The 21,874-nt window shown below is 39.5% G+C and overlaps 1 protein-coding gene across 1 annotated transcript in view; it reads left to right on the top strand.

Moving 5' to 3' along the window:
* Window positions 1-12,625, top strand: part of LOC131982299 (short transient receptor potential channel 7-like) — a 57,556-nt gene extending 44,931 nt beyond the window's left edge. Inside the window, exons 8-12 of the mRNA XM_059346917.1 lie at window positions 4,595-4,790; window positions 6,323-6,544; window positions 9,945-10,025; window positions 10,860-10,935; window positions 11,964-12,625. Of these exons, the coding sequence (XP_059202900.1) occupies window positions 4,595-4,790; window positions 6,323-6,544; window positions 9,945-10,025; window positions 10,860-10,935; window positions 11,964-12,103 (715 nt within the window). The 3' untranslated portion in view covers window positions 12,104-12,625. The remainder of the gene's footprint in view (window positions 1-4,594; window positions 4,791-6,322; window positions 6,545-9,944; window positions 10,026-10,859; window positions 10,936-11,963) is intronic.
* The last annotated feature ends 9,249 nt before the right edge of the window (window positions 12,626-21,874 follow it).

The following is a 21,874-nucleotide window of genomic DNA, read 5'->3' as shown; positions in this document are numbered from 1 at the left end:
GGAAAGCGTTTTTATCTTGTGAGGGGCTCAGATAAGTGACGAGGCATTATTTAAAGAGGGAAGGCTTGGAATTACAGGTTTTCAAGGCAAGGCCAGTAAAATCACCTTCCTCAGCTCTCCTGATTGTACGATAGGCTGGTGAATGGGTGTGATGTGAATAATGAGTGAGAAACGTCTGTCTGATGCCTCGGCTATCTGTTACTGCAGCATGAAAAGGACTACTATTAATGTTTGTGAATGTGTTGCTGTTTACACATGCCTCCAGTGCCGGATGTCACTGTAATGTGTTGGTGGTTATCATAGTGATACTGTAATGTGCCATTCCTTTATATCCATGCTGTCTCAGGAGTTCTGCATCTGGGCTGTCAGATTGAATGGTTGTGATTCTGTTCTAAAAGGAGGGCCCACATGCACAACTTGAGGCAAGCATGTTCAATGAAGATATTTCAAATAACTATAAAGTTTTACAATTTCTATTTCGAGGAGATGTGGCTGGTGTGTGTGGTTTGACCAGATTTCACAGCAGCCACCAACTGATTCAAGTGTTGCTAAATTCTGATTGTTCCGCAGAGAAGTATTTAGCACTATACACTAATAAGTCCCACCCACTCCGAACCACTGAGAAAAAAAAGAAAACAGTCATCTGAAATGTGAACTAAATAAAGTTCAAAGTTTAGCAGGAAACTGATTTTGTGAGACTGGTCTCCCCTCAAAAACAACAGTAAAGGGCCTTTGTACAGGCAGCAAAATATGACTCATATTTACATTTTAAACTGTCGTCAGCTGCCATCTTGCTGACGGAGTACACTGTAAAAAATGATAAACAATAGCTACTCAATAAAATTGCACGCAATATTATTAATTAAATCTAACTACGTTACAAGTTGAGTTAATAACTAACAGGAAGTGCCTGTCAATTAAAAACAGAAATTCTTAATTCTTAATTCTTAATTCTTAATTCTATTGTGTTGGATTCATTCAAAATTCTCTTGATTTAGAATTACATACACATAAAGATTATATTTAATGTGATCAAAATAAGTAGATTATATCTCAAACATTTTTATATTAAAGTTACTTAAACAACTGCCTCAAAATCGAGGACGCATTTATATTTAATACATTTTATCAAATATATTAAGTAAAATTAAATGACTACAGAATAATTTATTACAGTGTAGTAGTGATTGATGGCGATGCAGAGTTTAAATGGCAGACTCATGGTGGGAGGAAGGGGAGGTGGATGGGCTAAACAAACGGCAGACTTTCACCCAGCAGAACGAGGTTTGTGTCCTATGTGAAAACAGAAGTAAATTACTTTTTACATAACTTCTGTGGCTCATGGTTTATGAAGCACGTTTTTTACTTACTTTTTTATCTACTGTTTAAACTGTCATTTATAACGCCTTAGCAGGACGTTTGTTTCCCTAAACCTAGGTCAGTGATTTTGTAGCCTAAATTCACAGAAACTGCAGCCTTTTTACAACCATGAAGCGTACATGTATGTATAATGACTTTTGTGCTAATTTTAAAACTGTTAGATGTACCGTGAGCCGCGAAACGCTCATTTTGACAAACGCTCATATGTGTTGTTATAGGTGGCATTGATAAATGGTCTATTATGACGTTTAGTTTGGAGTTCTGATGTTGGAGTTTGCATATAGCACCCTGCACTCTAATACACTTCATACATACATTTTCAGGAGCTTTATGTCTATGAGGAGGAAGTCTTTTTACTTTTTGCTTTTACTTCCGTAAGGTTTTGAATTCAGGACCTTTACTTCACAGTTTGGTGTTAGTACTTTTACTGAAGTAAACGATCTGAATATTTCTTCCACCACTGATTATCACGTCGTACAAAGCTCTGTGCATCACCTCATATATAGCAGTGATCCGAGGCATTAATATCATGAGGACATCTGTCGTGTTAGTTGCTGAGCAGATCGTCAATACATGTTAACATGGAGGGATCAATGATAATGGGACGCCTTTTCCATGTGAGATTATGTTTGAAATAAATCATGTATTCAAAGGTGAGTAACTATAAATACATGGTGTGTACTTACCATTAATTATGCCATTGAGCTATAGTTCAGAGATGCTCAGGGAATAATGTCTGCACGCAGACTCAGGGCCAGTCTGATGCAGCTATTTCGGAAAAATGTTTCTCATGAGCAACAACAATCAACAAGTTTCTGTGATTAATATGATGCAAGAAAGACAGTAAAGGGGTTTACAATATCTTAGTAATTACAGTTTTATCCTTCTGTCTACATCAGCTGGGAGCACTCAATGTGTTTGTAATGTTTTCCTAGAGAGCGATGTGTTTTTCAAGGAAATGTGTTGGATAAAAGCACAAGGTAGATGTTAGATGTTTTGAATCTGAGAGAGAGAGAACACACACACACACACAGGTCTGGTCTTGAAGGTTAAAGAGTGTGTATTGCTTTCTGCCTGAAAGGTCAAAGCTGAAGTACCCGGAGTAGTCTCTGTTTTCATGTATGTGTGTGTGTGAGAGAAGAGAAGAGTCTGTGCCTGTGTGTTTGTTTCTGTCTCTGTCTTTTCATATATGTGAGGTGGTGTTTTTTCCTCTCTGTACTTCTACCTAGCTCTCTGCTTGCCAATGAAACTATGTCTCTTTGAAAGAAGTTAAGTTGGAAGACGCCCACAGCTTCAGAGCAGGAGCCTATAGATCTTCTCTCCCCACAGCCTCCTCTCACCTCCAGCCCTGCAGCAATCCTACCAAGCGGCTTCTTCCTCCCTACTGAGCCCCCCTCTGTCATCTCAAGCCCATGCTTGCAACTCATGGAATATTTAACGACAGACATGTACCTGAATGTCAATGTGACAGGTCTGGCAGCTTTATGCTGCTTTGCTTGGGTCCTTGTCAGAGAACGATCCCTCGTGCTGAGCAGAGATTTGATTCTGGACCTCAGGAAAGGACACATTATTAGCAGAGTTTGATGTATCATATTTGATTGGAGGAAGACAAGGACTTTAAGTATTTCAACCACAACTGCTGTGTGGTGTCACTACATCGAACAGAAATTTAATTCACAGTGACACTCAAATTTAACCGAAGGAAGTAAATTTGTCATCCATGAAAAACGTTCAGTGTCTTTTGAGTGACTTTAATAAACTCTGAGTTTAAATGTTTCTTCATTTATCTTCTTACATTCAGCCTCGACACCCCTAAAAAAAGGCTACTTCACATTTATTTTAGAGGCGAAATCATTATTTTTCAACCTGAAACATTTTTGTTTCCATGTTTTTGAGTCCAAGTGACTAATACTCATTGGAAACTGTTTGGAAAAGGACAGACACTTTCAGAAAATACCTGGCACATGATTGGACGAGCCATCTGTCTGCCACTGTCACACACTGTCCATGTGGAAGCCAGTCAGGAGAAAAGCAAAATCCTTCAGTGCTGTCCTTTTCTCTTCTTACAATGAAGAAATACTCTCCAGTTCGGATATCACTGATGCTACTGCAGCATTGACACTAACTTCTTTAGGAGCTGCCACTGTTGTTTTGAACAAACATTTACCTCTCCTTACAGCTGCCAGTAGCTCCTTACTAATTGGTTAGAGCTGGTTGTATGGAGACAAACTCAATGCTTGAAGCCTGACAAAATGGATTTGCGATCCTGTGATATGCAAAAATTGGGTATATAGAATCCAGCCGTCATGCAAGGTAAACTAATGGGGAAAACAGTTTTTTAAATTGGTCTAGTATTGAGTGAGAATGCTGCAGCGAACCGACTGCCATGTAATCGTTGTTATCAAATGTACATCTAATAAAAATGCTTGTTTTTGCCACTGACAGGCTAAGGTTGTTATTGTAAGTGTCTGAAAACATTTTGGAAAGGACCCTACAGTGAATCAAACCATTTTTCCCCCTTTTGCTTGATCCGGTCTGTTTGCTGTTGGGCCTAAAAAGGTCTCATTCAAGAAGAAGTTGCGGCCTAAAGACTTGCAATAAGAATCTGAGCCTGTCAGTGGCTAAAACAAGCACTTTTAGCAGAGAAGAATTGCACTCTCACTCATGCTCCACCAATTTCAAAAATTGTCCCGATTAGTCCCTAAAAACATGGGAAAATAGGGTCCTGGTTGAAAAACACCCAAGTTCCCCTTTAAGCCATGGAGTGAAAAACAAACCTTTATTGTTTCCCCATTAATTATAGTGATGGTTCAGTATTTTGTAAAGGTCATCACAGGACAAAGCTGCAGATTTAATGAACTCGCTTATATAAACCAAATGATCTCTCAAATGCTGAACTTGAGTCATTTTCCAGTTTTTTTGGTTTTGCAGATGTCAAACATTTTTATGTATGTGTATGTGCAGTGCATGTGTGTAATTGTGTGTGTAGGTGTGTGTGTGAGAGATAAATGGAATAATGTGTTCAAATTGGACATGACTCATCAGTTATTTCATCAGTGCCACCTCATAAACCCCACGACATTAAAATGCATTTTGTGTGTTTGTATGTGCGTGTGTGCATGTGTCGAGCTGTTAACACGGTGGGCTTTTGTGTGTGTGTTCACTGCCATGTACCATTTTCTTACTGCCTCATCTTCTATCTCTTTCCTTGCAGGGTGGAGGAGAGTTTTAAGACTCTTTTCTGGTCGATCTTCGGGCTTTCTGAAGTGATCTCCGTGGTGCTGAAGTACGACCATAAGTTTATAGAGAACATCGGCTACGTGCTGTACGGAGTCTATAATGTCACCATGGTGGTCGTCCTTCTCAACATGCTCATTGCTATGATCAACAGCTCGTACCAGGAGATAGAGGTACATAAATAAGGTGCTCGGTCAATATAGAAAAGGGTACGATATCGTCAACAAGTCAATAAGGATCATTGTTTGATCACCTCTGAGCCCGCAGGAGATTTAGAGAGTGAGTTGAAAATACCATGAGTCTTTAAAAAATCAATGTGGTGGAAACAAACAAAAACACAGAAAACAAAAGAAGTCTCACTGGAAAGTTGTCACATAACTGAAAAAAAGCAATTATAGTATTTTTCAAACATGTTAAAAAAAACACCTGACTGAGATGTTAGACCACAGCTGACAATATGACAACAGATACAGCAAAGTTAAAGGGAATTTATTACATGAATCAGATGTTTTGTTTCTCGCATAACACATGTAATTGTGAATAAAGTAATTAGTTAATTGAACTACATTTTGTAGTAGCTTGCTGGGAGTGAAACGACATTCATATTTACATATTGATTCATTAAGTAATTACTTTAGTTTATTTTTTGCAATATTTGAGTTAACAACCGAAACTAAAAACATTTTCTTTTTAATATAACCTGTGCTTTTCTACTGTAACTGTACCTCGCTAACTGAGTAATCCTGCTAGGTGCAATACCCACACTTGGACTTTAATTTATTTTATTTTATACTGATGGGCATTTTATACAAAAACCAAAGGTGACATTCCTTGCACTTTTTTTGCATAGTGCTTGTATGACCTGTGAGCACTTAGGCACTGTTTGCAATACAAATCAACTACACTTATTTGTTTGTTTGTTTTCTGGCATATGACTATTTTGTATTTCGTATCATATGTATATAGTCATTTGATAACCTAAGGGTGTTTCTCCTCCCTAGAGCAGCTTTGCTGTTGTTCTTTCAGTTTGACATAATTGGTAGCTTGCAAAGCAAATCAAAGTAGCTTCCCTAACACTGGTAATTAGTCATATAACCCCGAACTTTGCTTACATTTGTAATTATTTACTTTAACAATTACATATCAGCAGTTTAATGTTATAACATGTAATTAGTTTGGGATTCATTTGTTCTACTAGCTTTTATTGTTTGGATGCAATTGTCTTGACTTAAAGTAAACCATATTCAACTAATAAGAACTAGATAACAGTGAGTAACAAGTTTTTCTTCTCAAAGGTTTCTCCAATCTGATAGTTTCTGTAAATCTTCACCAGCCCTGCTTATTTCAAATACACCCTCTGTCTCTGTCTGTCTCTGTCTGTTTCTGTCTCTATATGTCTTTATATGTCTCTCTCTGTGTGTCTCTGTCTGTTTCTGTCCTCCTCTGTCTCTGTCTCTATATGTCTCCATATGTTTTTGTCTATCTCTGTCTGTCTGCCTCTGTTTCTGTCTGTCTATGTCTGTCTATTTCTCTGCCTGTCTCTACCTGTCTCTGTCTCTATATGTCTCTGTCTGTCTCTGTCTGTTTCTGTCTGTCTCTGTCTGCCTCTGTCTGTCTGCCTCTGTTTCTGTCTGTCTATGTCTGTCTATATCTCTGTCTGTCTCTGTCTGTCTGCCTCTGTTTCTGTCTGTCTCTGTCTCTGCAGGAGGATGCTGACGTGGAGTGGAAGTTTGCCCGAGCCAAGTTGTGGCTGTCCTACTTTGACGAGGGCCGCACCCTGCCTGCGCCCTTCAACCTGGTTCCCAGCCCAAAGTCCTTCTACTACCTGGTCCTCCGCATCAAGTCCTGCCTGATACACCTCTGCAAGGCCAACAGCCGTCGCCATAACAACGAGCTGGAGTTGGGCAGGCTCAACTCGCAGGCCAAGGTCAGTGTCAGGATGTATTTTATTTGTAATCTCATGATGAATTGCAGACACAAACTAAATAATATTTCGGTAGTTTGTATACCGTACATCATCCTGTGTGACGGGGAACAGCTAATGGGCTGACATTACATTTGACAACAAAAATGAATGATTTTCCAAATCAAGTTGCAGTAGCCACTAAATATGAGACTGTTTCTCCTCATCTCACTATAATTATTTTGTGACAAAGAGTACTTTAATTCAGCTACTCTTACATTTCACTGGAACAGTGGTGGGAGAGAATAATGACAAGCTAATAACTGACACCATGAAACTTGTTTTTCTTGCCACCCATTCAGAAAAGTATTACTATTATTAAAAGGAAAATGGTACGGTGAAGTGACAGCTTCAAAAGCAAGTCACAGACAGCCCTTTCTAATAGTTTGGTTATGTTCATCTCAAGTTTGCTCTTATTGCTTTTGTTATTAAAGCAACTATAAGAAAAATCAATTTTTAGCATATATAATGTTAAGTGTGCTCAGATAGCCTTGTGGAAATACAAGATATTCCCACAACATGCATCATATGCAACTTTACCTCTCAACGATTGTCCATCTAAATAAAATCACTATAATGAAAAGAAAGTAGTGCGTGAACAAAATATCATAGGCCATTTACCACAGAATCAATCTTCATGCTGGCCTTGTCTGCCGACATTTCCTCTGTCTGATTCCTCGGCTCAAATGGCTCACCCCAGCTCCTCGGCTAAGCTATTAGTCAGGCCATTGGATCTTCCTGCGTCTGCTCAAATGCCCGGGCAGGTTTCGCATGGGGGACAAGATGGGTTACACCCCACTGCCTCTGTGAGCTCCTGAAGTTCTCTGACAGTTTAACTGCAGAGCCAAGCAGGTGCAGCAAGCAATCAATACATGAGCTTACACTTGTCCACAGAGCAGCGTCGAGAATGTCAAATGAGATTTGGAGAAGATAATACGGTCTTTCGGAATCAGTCATTTTTTCCTCTCAGTTGTTTGGTTTATGTTTCTCATGTGGGAGAAAAGTGATGCTTAAAGTGATAATTAAAGCTAATCGTGTGAGTTTCAAATCAGCATATGTCATGAAAGATATCCAGGGTATCCTCAGGGGACGTTGAACATTGAACATGAACATTCATTTGATACAGTGTTTGCATGTGCATTTGCTTTCATGCAATAGTTGATGCTCAGGCCCTTTAGTGAATCTGTCTTTCATATATTGGCTGTAGTTGGCACGATAAACATCTTGCCAAAAGCAAATAAATTGAATTTCATTTACAGTTTTTCTCAGTCGCTTTGGTGCATTTCTCACGTCACTATTAACGTTTGAACAACAGTCATTACATACAAAAATGTTGAACTTTTTTTTTCCTGGAAATGTCTCCTAAATTGAACAATTTCTCTCAGGTGAACCTCAGCTTTCACTAATGAGGGTGGATTCACCACTCGAGGAGATACTTTCCTCGCTGCATTGTAAGAGACAATATTGGCTGTGATGTAGATGAAACTATGTGGCCAGACAGAGAGGAATGTCTGGATGTTTATGAATGATTTACATTACTATGTATGTTGTATGTTCAGTTCCATTATGTACTGCGATATTGTTTGAAGTTTTGCACAGCTCTACCCAAAGGAAGTTTATCTTTGTTGTGAATGGGTAAAGGTTTTTTTTTTCTTTTTGCACAATGCTGTGAACAAATTAGAATTGCAAAGAGCATATGCAATACAAATGTGAAACATTTAGTTTAAGTTTAGTTAGTTATCTCACTAAATACAGTAGTGTGTAACTTTACTGTAGTTTTCAAATGGCTGTGAAAATAGTTTGAAGTGTCTTGAGCATTTTCAGGTAATGTCACCAAGATCTGACTTTTTTGCATTGGAAAACATTTACAGAGTAAACTGTCATAATGAAAACATGACAAAGCCATTTGACTATCTTGTTCATAAACAATGGTGTCAGGACTTTTCATCTTGATGACACTGACACTTTCATTGACATGAATACTTGCTTTTGAGGAATGAGCTATCCATTTTGAGCAAGTGACACGCTTTTGCAGGTTATCAACTGGGTTTTGCAGTTTGTACTAATTGTTTTTAGAAACGCAGAAACTGTTGTGCAAATGTAAATAGTGAAGTTAGAAATGCACCAAAGCGACTGAGAAAAACTGTAAATGAAGGCAGCAAAGTCTGACAAAGCAGGTTATTGATAGAGAAGAGATCACAGAGTAGACAACAAAGAGACTTGTGCTTTGTCAGTTGGGCTTTGGTAAAGCTCTGCATAAAAGATGTGTTCCTCACATTCACATGAAGCTGAAACAGCACTTGCCATCTGGTTGTGTGGTTCAATAAAGCAGTGAGTAGATAAAAATGTTAATTTGCGTCTCTATTGCAAATCATTTGTATTTGCAGGAGGTGTGCTACAAAGTCATAAAAAATGAATGTGCAAAAGTTCTTTTAGAGAGCACAAGATGCATTTCCTTGCAAAATAACAACAATATAAACAATATAAAATAAATGTGAATTCTTTTAAAGATGACTGAAATCCTACATGACACCTATTCCACATAATTGATTCTCTAGTTGTACATACAGTGGCTTTTTGGGGATCATGAACTTCAGTATGTTTTTCTGTTATGTTGTATGACATTTAAGAATAAATGTTGATGCAAATGAGTGTGTTTAATTTACTTTACATATTATTGTATATTCAGAAATCTTTAAAAACTGAGTTGCTTTCCAAGAGAAATGGAACGGTCTTTAACACATTTTAACCACTCTATTTTATTTCCACTGGGCTTTTTAAAAAAAAATCAAATATGGTATACTTACATAAAGGTAATGCATGATGGTGACTTTACACTACACACTGCAAAGTAAAACATTATCCAGGCCTTCTGTGTAGAGATAAACTTTTAAAGTATGTCAGTTATTCTTCATAAAAAGCAAAACTCTACATGTTGCTTATTATTCATTATAAAACTTTTATACCAACCAGCTATTATGTTAACTTAAGATTAAGAAAGCTCTACTCCTCTGCAGCTTTAGTGCATATAGAGTAGCAGCTAGTTGTGTGTCCACACTTAAGTTGAAACTCATTCTGACACTGCAGTGCTGAAATGATACACAAGCTACAAAGCAAGGTCATGGACGTGGAAGGCATCTAGAGTTGAGTTAATAGAGATTCACTCTGGTCAAGTGATGCACTTGATTCTCTTTGAAGACATCTGTGAGCACTAGATACAAATACTAAGCCCTGCCTTTTATTGTTGTTTTGTTTTGGCTGTGTGTTGCCTCCTCTAACACCCTTTTCAAAATGCTTCCATGATAGAAGTTCACCCAACCCTGAAATGTGACGTTAACACACATTGTGTCTCACTGTCCAACAGGATGATCGCCTCAGGGCTTATCCACGGCCGGGAGAGGAGTTCATCCCAAAGAAATCTAGAGAACACCCGACCAGATACCAGGTAAGACTGAGAAGGAAGGATGAGATGGAGCACAACTGGAGACCCTAAAAAACGAACAAGTATTCAGGAAAAAATACATTAAATGAGAGAGAGAGAAAGATTAAGGCTGAGGAATATAAAACAAAGAAGGGCAACAGAGAGGAAAGAATTTTACAAGAGTTTCAACTGCAAGGATTGAACAAGTGAGCAGTATTGTGAGGAAGAATGGCAACAAGGAAAAAGAGCAACCAAGCACGGCTGAAAATGCCTCTAATGAGCTGTTTGAGGGAAATCGAAAGCAGGCACTCGGTAAATGAGCTCAAAGTATCACGCTGAGGAGGGAAGAGATGCTCTCCTCCTGAGTCTGCCCTTCACCTTTTCCCTGAGGGAAATCTAACTTCCTTCACTGGTCCACTGCTCTTTTGTCTCAACCATCCCAGTTTGTGTGCGTGTGTGTGTGTGTGTGTGTGTGTGTGTGTGTGTGTGTGTGTGTGCATGTGTGTGTTTCATCAACATCCGGCTTACAAATACACAAGCATTGACATGTCATCTAATTAGACATTTGTATGTGTGCTGTATGTATGGTGACAGGTATAGACTCATCTCCAGCGCGCTTGCATGCAGAGATTGACTGCCTGAGCCTTGGCAGCAGCTGCAGGACGTCCCTATTGGCTACAGATCAATACTTAACATTTCACAGACAGTCTCAGAGACACAGAGCTGTTCTCTGTCTGCATGATTGTGTGTGTGTCCGTAGGGGCAAGCACACAAATGTGGAGAAATACAGCCTGTATTGTCACATCACCTCATCACCTTCTCTCTATATAATCTTGTCCTTTCTTCTCCTTTGCATAGAATATCATGAAGCGCCTCATAAAGCGATATGTGCTGAAAGCTCAAGTGGACAGAGAGAGCGATGAAGTAAATGAAGGTAAAAATAAGATTTTCTCTTCATTAAAGGGACAGTTCACCCCAAAAGAAGGATACATACTGTCTTTCTTACCTGTAAGAGAACCTATGCAAACAGTTTCAGGGGAGCCTCAGTCTTAAAAAGTGTAAAATCACTTAAAATAGCCTCAAAGATGTGATGTGGTTAAATCAGATGGTTAAAGAGTAGAATTGGAGAGCAAGAAACTAATTACCTAGGACAGACTTTTTTAATATAATGTGCATCTGGGTTATGGTTTAAAGTATTGTCAAACAGCAATATGATGGTACCTTGGCTCAATTGTCGAGTGTCTATGGGCTCAAATAACATAATTATGATTCCACAGGCAACCAGAAATTGAGAGAAACTAAGCACCTAAACTAAGGGATGGTTGAAGGGACACCTTTTCAGGATAATCCACAGACCTTTGAGAGCAATTTCACATAGAAACTACACCAGAAAGAAAGTTGCTTTTACATGAAACTGCTCACAACAAGGTCTGTGGATTATCGTGAGTAGCCGGGTAATGATTTCTGGAAAGAGATATTACTGTTGAGTTTTTTTAAATATAGTTTTGTGGCGCTTTGAGCGCCTCGAGCAAAACGCCACATAGTTCCAAAGTATTTGAGAGAAGGCAGACATCTCCAACACTGTGAAAGTCCAACAAAACCAATCCAGATTGATAAAAAGCACTACAGGTAAGAAGACAAATATATATTTTTATTTTGGGGATGGACTGTCCCTTTAAGACCCACTCTTATTGTGTCAGTACTTGCTCAGGGCTTGTGTTTGCATGACTACATGGACTGTGTGTGAAGGACAAATTGTATGATTTACTGTGTGTGAGAGATAAAGTCCATGAAATGAGGTCATGTACTGTCACTGTATTGTATGTTCTGTATGGCTGCTTGTACTCACACGTGTCAGCTATAGCACAGTGCTGTGGCCTTGAGGATGGGTGTCTACCTGCATACACGTCTGTATTTCCTCACGTGTCCTGATTATCGTGTCCGTGTGTGACTGTGTTGTAGGCGAGCTGAAGGAGATCAAGCAAGACATTTCCAGCCTCCGTTATGAGCTCCTGGAAGAGAAGTCCGAGGCCGCCGGAGAGCTGGGTCTGCTCATCCAACAACTTGGCGACAAGTTTGGCAAGAACACCATGAGACACTGACAGGACTCACAAGAAGGGGAGAGAGGGAAGGAGGGAGGAAGATGTGAAGGAGGTGAGGACAGTGAGCAGGGTCAGGGGAGGTATTTTAGGGCACTGATAGGGGAAGAGAGGGAAGAAAGAGAGAGCAGGATGTTTATGAGATAGAGAAGAAAGTTGAGGAAAAGGGTGAAAGAAAAACAAACTGGGCACAGAGTTGAAATTTGCTGTCGTAAAGCAAAAGGCAAGTGTTTTGTTTATGCAATGACCAATTAGGGAGGAATGTGAAAAGGAGATCGCTGCGACTGCAGATGAGCCTGAGGTCACAGGGTCAGAGGTGAAGTAAACTCAGTGGAACAGGGTTTGTGTTGACAGTTGAATTCTAATTAAAGGCGATGTCGTCTGGGAGTGAGAGAAGAGAGGGAGACAGAGGCTTGCAGGCTGGGTGGGAGATAGAGGGAGACGAATGAGGAGGAGAACACAAGTACCATGAGATATGAAGAGGCACCACAGGGCAGAAGACTGAGGCAGCGCAGCAATGAGAGCCCCCACATCCACCGCCAAGAGATATCAGCGCATCACCAACTCAGAGGAGGAGAGGGAGGGAACACAGAGTAGGGATGACAAAGAGAGAAAGGGCTAGAGGGTGAGGGGAGGGGGGACAAGCAAGAAAGATATCAGAAAAAAACTGCCACTGTTATTCACACCAGAAAGGCCGGCTTTGCTTCTATGTCTTCACTTTGTCAGGAGAAGCATAGTGACGCCTGTCGACATACTGTGCACCCCTTTATACACCAGGCTATCTAATTAATGCATTTCCATCCACAATGCACAACTTGCGATCTGGAGTCAGATGATTCAGGAAAAAAACGGTGAAACAGTGTAGAATTTATGCACTCATTTGAAAGTCAAATAAAGCTCCCTCCAAAAATGTTACATTATTCTCTTATTGTAATGTTGGTAAGGGACCTATGGAAGCCCGTTTCTGCTGGTCCTGTGAAAAACAAGTAATTTATTGAGAAACTTTTTTGAAATAGTGAGTTAGTGTCTAAAATAATGAGAAACTACAAAAATAGTATGTTTCTACATATGATAATTTATGCATCTCAAAACAATGAAACTATCCCAAAATAATGAAAAAGTAATTTAAAACAATGACTTAGTATCTCACAATAATGAGTTTGTATCTTTAGTGAAAGTTTCTCATTATTTTGACATACTAAATCTATATATTACTAATATTTTGTGATGCTATGTTATTATTTAGAGAAAGTTTCTCATTTTAATTACAGACACATTTGTTTTTATCAGATTCTTTTCTTTTAATTGTAGAAATGGGCTTCCAAAGATACCTTTATATGTCCATGTATAACACATGTCTCGTATAGACATCTAGTGTAGCAGCTCCGTGTGAACTGTCTCCAACAGATCTTCTGTCAGTAGAAATAGACTTTGTACAGGTTTTTTTTTTTTTAAAAGGGCGGAAGTGCCAATAACATTACTCCAGACAGCATCTTTTACCTCAGTCATTATTCTTTCAAATGCAATATACTAAGGAAGGGCATGCTGCCAAAAAGCATACAAGTATATGTAATTCATGAATAGAAAATTCAGACAGGATATACAGAAACAAATAGAGAAATTTGACATTATACCTCTCCCATTTTGTTTAAAGTCGAGGTCTCATGCATATTTAAACAACTTCAAGCCAATAAAAATGTTAAATATGACCTAGAAAACTGTTGTGGATGTTCCCCTTTTTCATTGTGCCTTTGCAGCGCAAAGTGTCTCTATTTTCTCAAATCAAAAAGCGTCACGACCTCGAGGCACTGTGTTTACAGCTGTTAAATGCAGGAGGTCAGTGTTTATGAGGAGCACATGAAGGCAGAAAAACTCTGTCTGATTGCTTTAGGGCAACCAGACGACAATGTGGGAGACATAGAGATATGGGATTTTAGACTTCTGGAACAAAAGTGCAATCATTTGGCTATAAAACACTGAGATTGTGCTGCAGAAGCTGTGTGGAGTAATTTTATGGTCTTGTTTTGCTTTTGGATACCTATTTGACACACTGCTGCACCAGCTAACCGGCTGCGTTCGACTTCACCGGAGGTTCCACTGACATGAGGATGAGTCGTCCATAGTTGAACTGTTGTTTTAACTAAAATATAAATAAAATGTGTTCCCAGTTAGATAAACTGCTAATTTTGCCCATTAAAAATAAATAATTTATTGTGAAGTAGAATACTGTATCTACAACAAACACTATTCAGATGTAGATACAGAGAGTGTGTTAAAGCTGATGTTGACCTGTGGGATCAGACATGGCATCTGTTCCTCATTAACAGCAGCCTATTTTGGGATTTTGACAACACAAAATAGCCACTAGTTTATTATTTATATCCTGATCCCCAAACCTGAACACAGTCAGGATCCAGCAACTTAAAGGAGATTCTCTCAGTCAGAATATTCTAGGTAGAATGCTTTTTAATAAAATGCAGTTTCTTACCAGATGGCTTTCCATTTTATTCCCTATAGCATCTGGGAAACGTCAACATCCGATGTTCACACAACACAGTCATAAAAATGTCATAAAAGAGACAGTTTTTGGTATTTTAACATTTAATAAACAGGCTGAATTGGTTCCTTCAAGGACTCTACTGTGGATTCAGATCATGAGAATACATGATACAATCCCTTCCTCTATCAAGCTAAAACACCATGATAAATGTATTACTCAATTATTTCTGTAGATGCTATCAAATGTCAGTCCTGTAGGTAAGGGAGCAGGGAGCACATTAACACATTTAGAGGGCATTATATATCGTTTGTTTTGGTTGGGGAAACAAATCTGACCTTGTTCTTCATCATATTAAAACTTCTACTTGCAGGACTGTGAGATGAGTTATTGCCATAACACACATTTGAATGCTTACAGGTAGTTTTTAAAGCTTCTAAGGTAAAAAGCCTGAGTAGGTGCAGTAACCCACAGCACACTTTTAGCACCGTAAATTTGAGCAATCAATTTTATCAGAAGCCTTTCAACAATAGTTGAAAAGGTTTTTAAATATATGAGGTTTTCAACCTATCATGACCGAATTTTGTTTCAGATATACTAATATTGTTTAGAGTAAGTAGTGGAACTTGTGTCTTTATTTATTTGTACTGTATGTGTCAGAGAGTGAGAGAGCAGCTAATTATTTCTGTATGTGGAGCCATGCAGGCTAGTAATGCAAAGACTCCCAGAGAAAGTTTTTTGATTCCCACCGCCTCAAATACAAAATTACCCGAAATACTGTATTTTTCACTTGTACGCAAGAAATATTGATTAAAGCAAAATCTTGTACTGTATATTGTCATATTTTTGATCCTTGAATTAAAGAGAGTATGCTCTAAACTGGTTGTTTAGTCATTGTATCACTCTGTATGTCTGTGCCCAGTCTAAATATTCAGTGTTTGTCTCCATCAGTAGCCCTCAGTCCATGACAGGCACTGAAGCAAAACCAAACATGCAGCTGCAGTGTTGCTCTGCTCTGCGGCAACAGTATGCTCACACACACACACACAAACACACATGCAGACACACACAGATGTACACATTCAGAACAAATGCTCTTAAAACAAACATTTGACCAGCCGAGGGGGAACTCATACTGCACACGATGTACACTTACACACTGTGCAATAAAACATATTCACATATACACATTACTGCACTCATACACTAACATATATATATATATATATATATATATATATACAGGGTTTCCTGCAGGAAAAAACTTTGGCCAGGGGGGGAGGTGAGTGCGGGGGGTTCAACTCGAGAACTGTTCTCGGGGGGGGGTTTAATTAATTAATTACTTAGATTGTTTAATTATTATTATTGCCCTCAATATTAAAGAGAAGATGCTTAATCAATTTTTATTTTTTGCCCCTAAAATTTGAGAGAAGTTGCTTAACAATAAACCCACAAACATGAAGATGGAAAACACGAACTGTTTATTTTTGGGGTCATGGCCTAATAAGTTTGGGAACCCTTGGCACATAAAGCCAACAGAAAATTCAGAAAACAGAAACAGACTAGGCAGTGGCAGACTCAAACTGTTAGAAGGGCGGGGGCGAAAAAATAAAAAGGGCAGATTCTGCACAACATGGGCCCACCAGCACGCAAAAAGCTATGATGCATCATGTATGATGAAATATTAGCATTAAGTTAAAATGAGATCCAGGTCAAAGTAATTAATGATATGGTACTGACAATCAAAACCATCGAACCGATCCATCTAGGGGGGTCCGGGGGCATGCCCCCCCGTTAGAAAATTTGTACATTTTTAAGTAAAATGCATCTATTTTGTGCACTTTGAGAGCTAAATGAGAGCAAACATCTCACATAACATTATTCATAGTTCGGTGATACCGTATTATAGAATCTCGAGAGGGCACATCATCATAATTTATTGGATAAAGGGGAACCCTAGAGGGCAATCAATAGGCCTAAGTTTTTTCATGTGTAAAGGGCAGCCAATAAGGCACTTTCTCTCATTTTCACCACTCTAGAGGGCAGTTTTGCGCGCTTTTTCAACCACAGAGGCACCAAGACAGGAAAAAGGGCACTAGAAGGGCTGTCATTAAGGCAAGTTATCAAATTTTCTTGCACTAGAGGGCACATCATCATAAGTCATTGTATGAAGGGGCACCAAATAATTTTTTGCACGTGTAAAGGGCAGCCAATAAGGCACTTTCGTTTTCACCAATCTAGAGGGCACTTTAGCGCACTTTTTTCCGATCTTACTTAAATCAGTATCGGCCGATCCAATATTTCCCATCACCGATCACAGCGTCGTAAACAGTAATTGAAGCATTTTAATTATTGTGTAACAAGTATTAAATTAGGAGATGAGAAAGTATTATGAATTGACAACAATCTGTTTTATTGCAGGGAACTTGCAACTCTCAACTCTAGCTATTACTCTCTTAGAGAGACAACTTCAAGCTTACATAGACTGTATAATCATAAATCAAATCAAATACTTTTCATAAGTGCAACATTGCATTCTTTAAAGCAGGGGTCTCAAACTCAAATTACTTGGTATTCCACAAAAAAAACTTTGCTAAAAAAATCCAAACTTCTCAAATGCCATTATTAACAGTTATTTAACTTCAATGGCTTCTTCTGAACATGAACTGTCCTGAACATGAATGGAATATAAAAGAACATGAACGGTTCTTCTGAAAAAGGCTTCTCCTGCCTACTTCTTGCTGCCAGATGTATACGTATATATATGTTCTCACAGAACGGATATACAGAAAGGCAACAAGAGACAGATTTTTATAATGATAATAAATACATATATGTTAATGTTATGTGTTATTATTGTTATCATTATAATGTAAATATTACTAATATAACATACATGGAATGATTAAATGTTTTATATATAAATTATTTAATGTGCAAACTTCCCGAGAAGGGTACTATTGAACTTCCCTGCTCTGCCCTGTTCGGGACGTCGCCGAACGTCACGATTAGACCCGAATGAACGACGAACAGTTCCGGAGGAAAAGTTACCAGTTAAGTGCGCCGCTGCTGCCGCACATCCTCGTTGGTTACGGCAGAGTCAAACTGAGCCTCATCATAACTGTTATCACTTAGTGGTCGTTGTGTGTGAGTAAAAGTTATTTGCATAGGTTGATTATTATTATTTGCTGTATAATGTGTGTTTTTATGGATCCGGACCGGTCGCCATGTTGTGATGCGTGATCCCGCACACAGAGTTTTATTTTCGTGAAACCTCACCACAGCAAGTCCTGTACCTTGTTCATGTGTGAAGCAATTAAAGAGGATAAAAAACTATCAGGAGTAGCTGCAGTTTTTCTAACAGAAAATTAAGGCCAGACTGTCTATGCCAGCATACAAAGTATAGTTTACAAACAACACTGCAGATAATAAACTGTCCAGTAGCATTTGCCTTTCATTTTGCGCTCAATATTTATGTCTTTCATGATGACATGAGCATCATGACATTTGTAGATGGCAGAAAGTACCGGGATAGCGAGCGCCTAAAGGACCGCACTAACATTAAAATTTCATATCAAGGTGGGGGCCACAAAATATCGTCACGAGGGCCGCAATTGGCATGTGTGAGTGTGTGTAAGAGAGAGATATGGCGCACAATGCACTGCAGGCAGACAGCGCAGCACTAAAGAAGCAACATTAATTCATTAGAACACACATCTATCTATGTGTACTGGTAGATTAGTTCTCAAGCGCTGCCGTGTCGCTTGCATGCGTTGCATCTTTTTTTTTTTTTTTTTTGCCGGACATTCTAGCCCGGGCGCTACAGATTTCAGGCCGGGCGGGGCGCCTGGCCAAATAAGGTCTGCAGGAAACCCTGATATATATAATATATATTTACGGGAAACAGTAGGATTTGTGCTTGAGGTGTTATTGATTTTTTTTAACATAATGAACATCCACAACCTAGTCTATGTCAAGTGTATTTGTATGAACTTATTTCATTAAGGAGTTTACAGTAGAGCCCAAGAAGATTCTCCAAAAACTATAAACAACCAAAACAAAATATAAAACAGTGTAAGAAACAGATTAACCAATCAGGGATATTTAACCGTGCATTCACATAATTATACATTTAAATGCTCCACTTGGCAACTAAATAAACAGTAAAACATTTCTGAATCAGTCGGTGTTCAAAGGGATATAAGCAGCTAGCTAAAAAACCTGCTACTAACAACCCTAACCTGAAATGCAACCCCCCTCAACTGACTAAGAACTCTACATCAGGAGTCAAACACAGTACATTCACTCAACTGTAAAAGCATTACAGGTTACTGCAGACTCAACAGTGGCATGACTAAAGAGGGTCCTAAAAGCCAGCAGGCTGTGACTGGGCTTTCCTGTGAGTGTGTGTGTGTGTGTGTGTGTGTGTGTGTGTATAGTGCAGCTGAGTCATGCACCTGTGTGTGTGTTTGTGTGTGTGTGTGTGTGTGTGTGTGTGTGTAGTGCAGCTAAGTCATGCACCTGTGTGTGTGTGTGTGTGTGTGTGTGTGTGTGTGTGTGTGTGTGTGTGTGTGTGTGTGTGTGTGTGTGTGTGTGTGTGTGTCGACCTCGCCAGCACACTTTGCGTGTCAGAGACATCCTGAGAGCTGCCCTTTAAAGCAGCACTGTAAACACTGAATTCCAACATATGTCCAGATGTTTATCTGGCCTCACTTACTCTAGATCAGTCATTCACCACTCTCTCTGTATTGTATCAGGCAGTCACTGAGACACTTCCTTTTATTGTCTAGTCTGCCATCACGCATAAGGCCAACGAACCCTGTCAACCCTACCTTACATGGTCATCTTTTAGACTATATAGGACAGATCAACAGATTTCTGTCTTTTAGAAAAATGTCTTTTTGTGAAAATTTTGTTAAAGCAACACTTTATGCAGAAAGTTTCAATTCTAGAGAAGATATTTTAATTAAAACTGTTTTTATTCATGTCTCTTTTTAGTGCACCTCATGACAGCTGCAGGTAATATGTTTCTAGACTTTAATCATGTAAAATGAACCTTTAAACTGTGCAAACCTTGGACGTTCCTTCTCCTTTGTGTGTGTTGATGATGTTGGTGGTGCAGGAAATCAGTTTTTAAATCAGGTGCGGCCTTCATCAGTGGGTCCTGCATTCTCTGGTTTGGTATTTTGCACTCAAGTTCCAGTTCACAGAGAAGATTTCTCAGCAGAGACCGTGCACTCCCCCAGAATTTCCATAAACTCATCTTTTGCATTCTCACGTAATGATTCAGGTTGTAAGGTATATTTTTAGATTAAATGTTCCCAGGCACAGCTTTAAGGAAAAAAACTCTAATAACCACAATTACAGGCTTGGGTACACTCAGAAGAGCATCCTTTCTTTGCTCATCATGTTGCTGAGTCTGGTTTATAATCTTTGTCACATCCTCTCCTTCTGTTTCCTTCCTATCGCTCACTGCTGCGCCATATATGCAAGCCAGTAAAGCAGAAATGCCAAAACACTGTCTCAAAAGAAGGAAGACTGAATTCAACCCTGCGAAATGCTGTACACCACACATAAACATCAGCACACATAAACCCTGACAGGACTATCTCCATAGCAACAAAGTCAGTCCGAGGGAGATGTGCTTTTGGAAGTTCACAGGAAATGCTATTATCTGATTTCCTTCAGTGCTCTCCCGCAGACTTTTGATATGAGTTTTGGCCTTAAGGGCGTTACTCATTAACATGCTCTGTCAGTGTGTGTGTGTGTGTGTGTGTGTGTGTGTGTGTGTGTTGTATATGTTTGTCAGTTTTAATCACAAGATAACATTTTATGAAAGTTTATCTGTTCATCTGTTCAGGCTCCTACATGTATGACCTGTGAGCCTGTGCCTGCGTAGAAGACCTTGATGTGTGTGTGTGTGTGTGTGTGTGTGTGTGTGTGTGTGTGTGTGTGTGTGTGAGAGAGAAAGAGAGAGTGTGTGTGTGTGTGTGTTAGAGCAGCACTGTATAACTGACATACCTTCCCTGGTGTAATTTGTCCCAGAGGCCCACGGCAAGGAAGTGTTTCCAGCTCTCTCTCCTCCTCTTCATCCTCCCTCTCTTTCTCCATCCCTCTCGCCTCCTCCATCTGTCTTTCTCTGTTTCTGTCTCTCCTGGCAGAGCAGTGAGCGATGTGACCTCCTGCTTCTGAAAGACAGGGATTCCAGGGATTTGAAGGAGAGATTAGGATCCCTCTCCAATGAGCCTCTCGCCCACTTCCTGGAAGCCCCCTCAGGAGACAAACTTAGCAGCAGGCACACACATATATATATAAAATATGCTGTCTTGCTTGTATAAACACAAACATACATAGCAGCTTACCCTTCCTTGTATATTATTAGAAGCTTGAACACACATGTACGTGGGCTCAAACACTCTCTCTCTGCCAGAAATCTGCACACATTACGCACTCACTGAGGCGTGAATACTCACATATTCATGTACGCTCACACACCAGACTGTCTGTCATAAATACTCACATTAAAAAAGTGAATGTGAACTTTGTTTGTACACAAATAAAAGCTCACACTCACATATTAATGGATGCATTAACAAGCAGGCTAAAACCCCAAAGTCTCTCTGTGGTGCTAACTCTCGTAGACGAGTATGTGTCACTCATTATTCACGCGTGCGCACACATACACACGCACATACACACACACACACACACACACACACACACCACACAGAACTATTCATGGCATCAATAACGTCCTTGAGCCATCTCAGTTTCTCATCACAGTATCTCATTATGAAGAAAGCCCTCTGGAGAGGACCTCATCAGGACAAACCTCTTAAACAAACTAAAGGACAATTGTAGAGCATAAAGCTGTCACAATCTTACAATCACAGCCATTCATCACTAAAAATATAACCTTTATTACAGTCATAAGATTGTCATATAGCCTTTTTCCAACTCATTTTTTAACTTCTCAGACATGACAGCCCGCAAAGAAATCACAAATCCATAGTGCTGAGACTTTCTTGAGTCCCCATCATTGATGAAAAGCCGATATCTAATTTCTGAAGCAGTCAGAGGGCTGATGGAGTGGAGGAGGAAGGGGCTATCAAGGGGGCTTTCAGAAGAAAAGACTCCTTGAGTGTTTACCAATTCGTAAAAGCCACAGCACAGTGGTTTAAGATGGATGGAGAGATTGATATGACGTCTTCCTGACAAGCCCTCCAGGTGGCTCAGCCGGCCCTCGAGGCCGCGCTGAGGAATGAAAGTGTAGGCCG

This window comes from Centropristis striata, chromosome 12 (assembly GCF_030273125.1).
Source record: "Centropristis striata isolate RG_2023a ecotype Rhode Island chromosome 12, C.striata_1.0, whole genome shotgun sequence".
Lineage (NCBI taxonomy): Eukaryota > Metazoa > Chordata > Actinopteri > Perciformes > Serranidae > Centropristis > Centropristis striata.
This window is presented reverse-complemented; position numbering and strand designations above follow the sequence as displayed.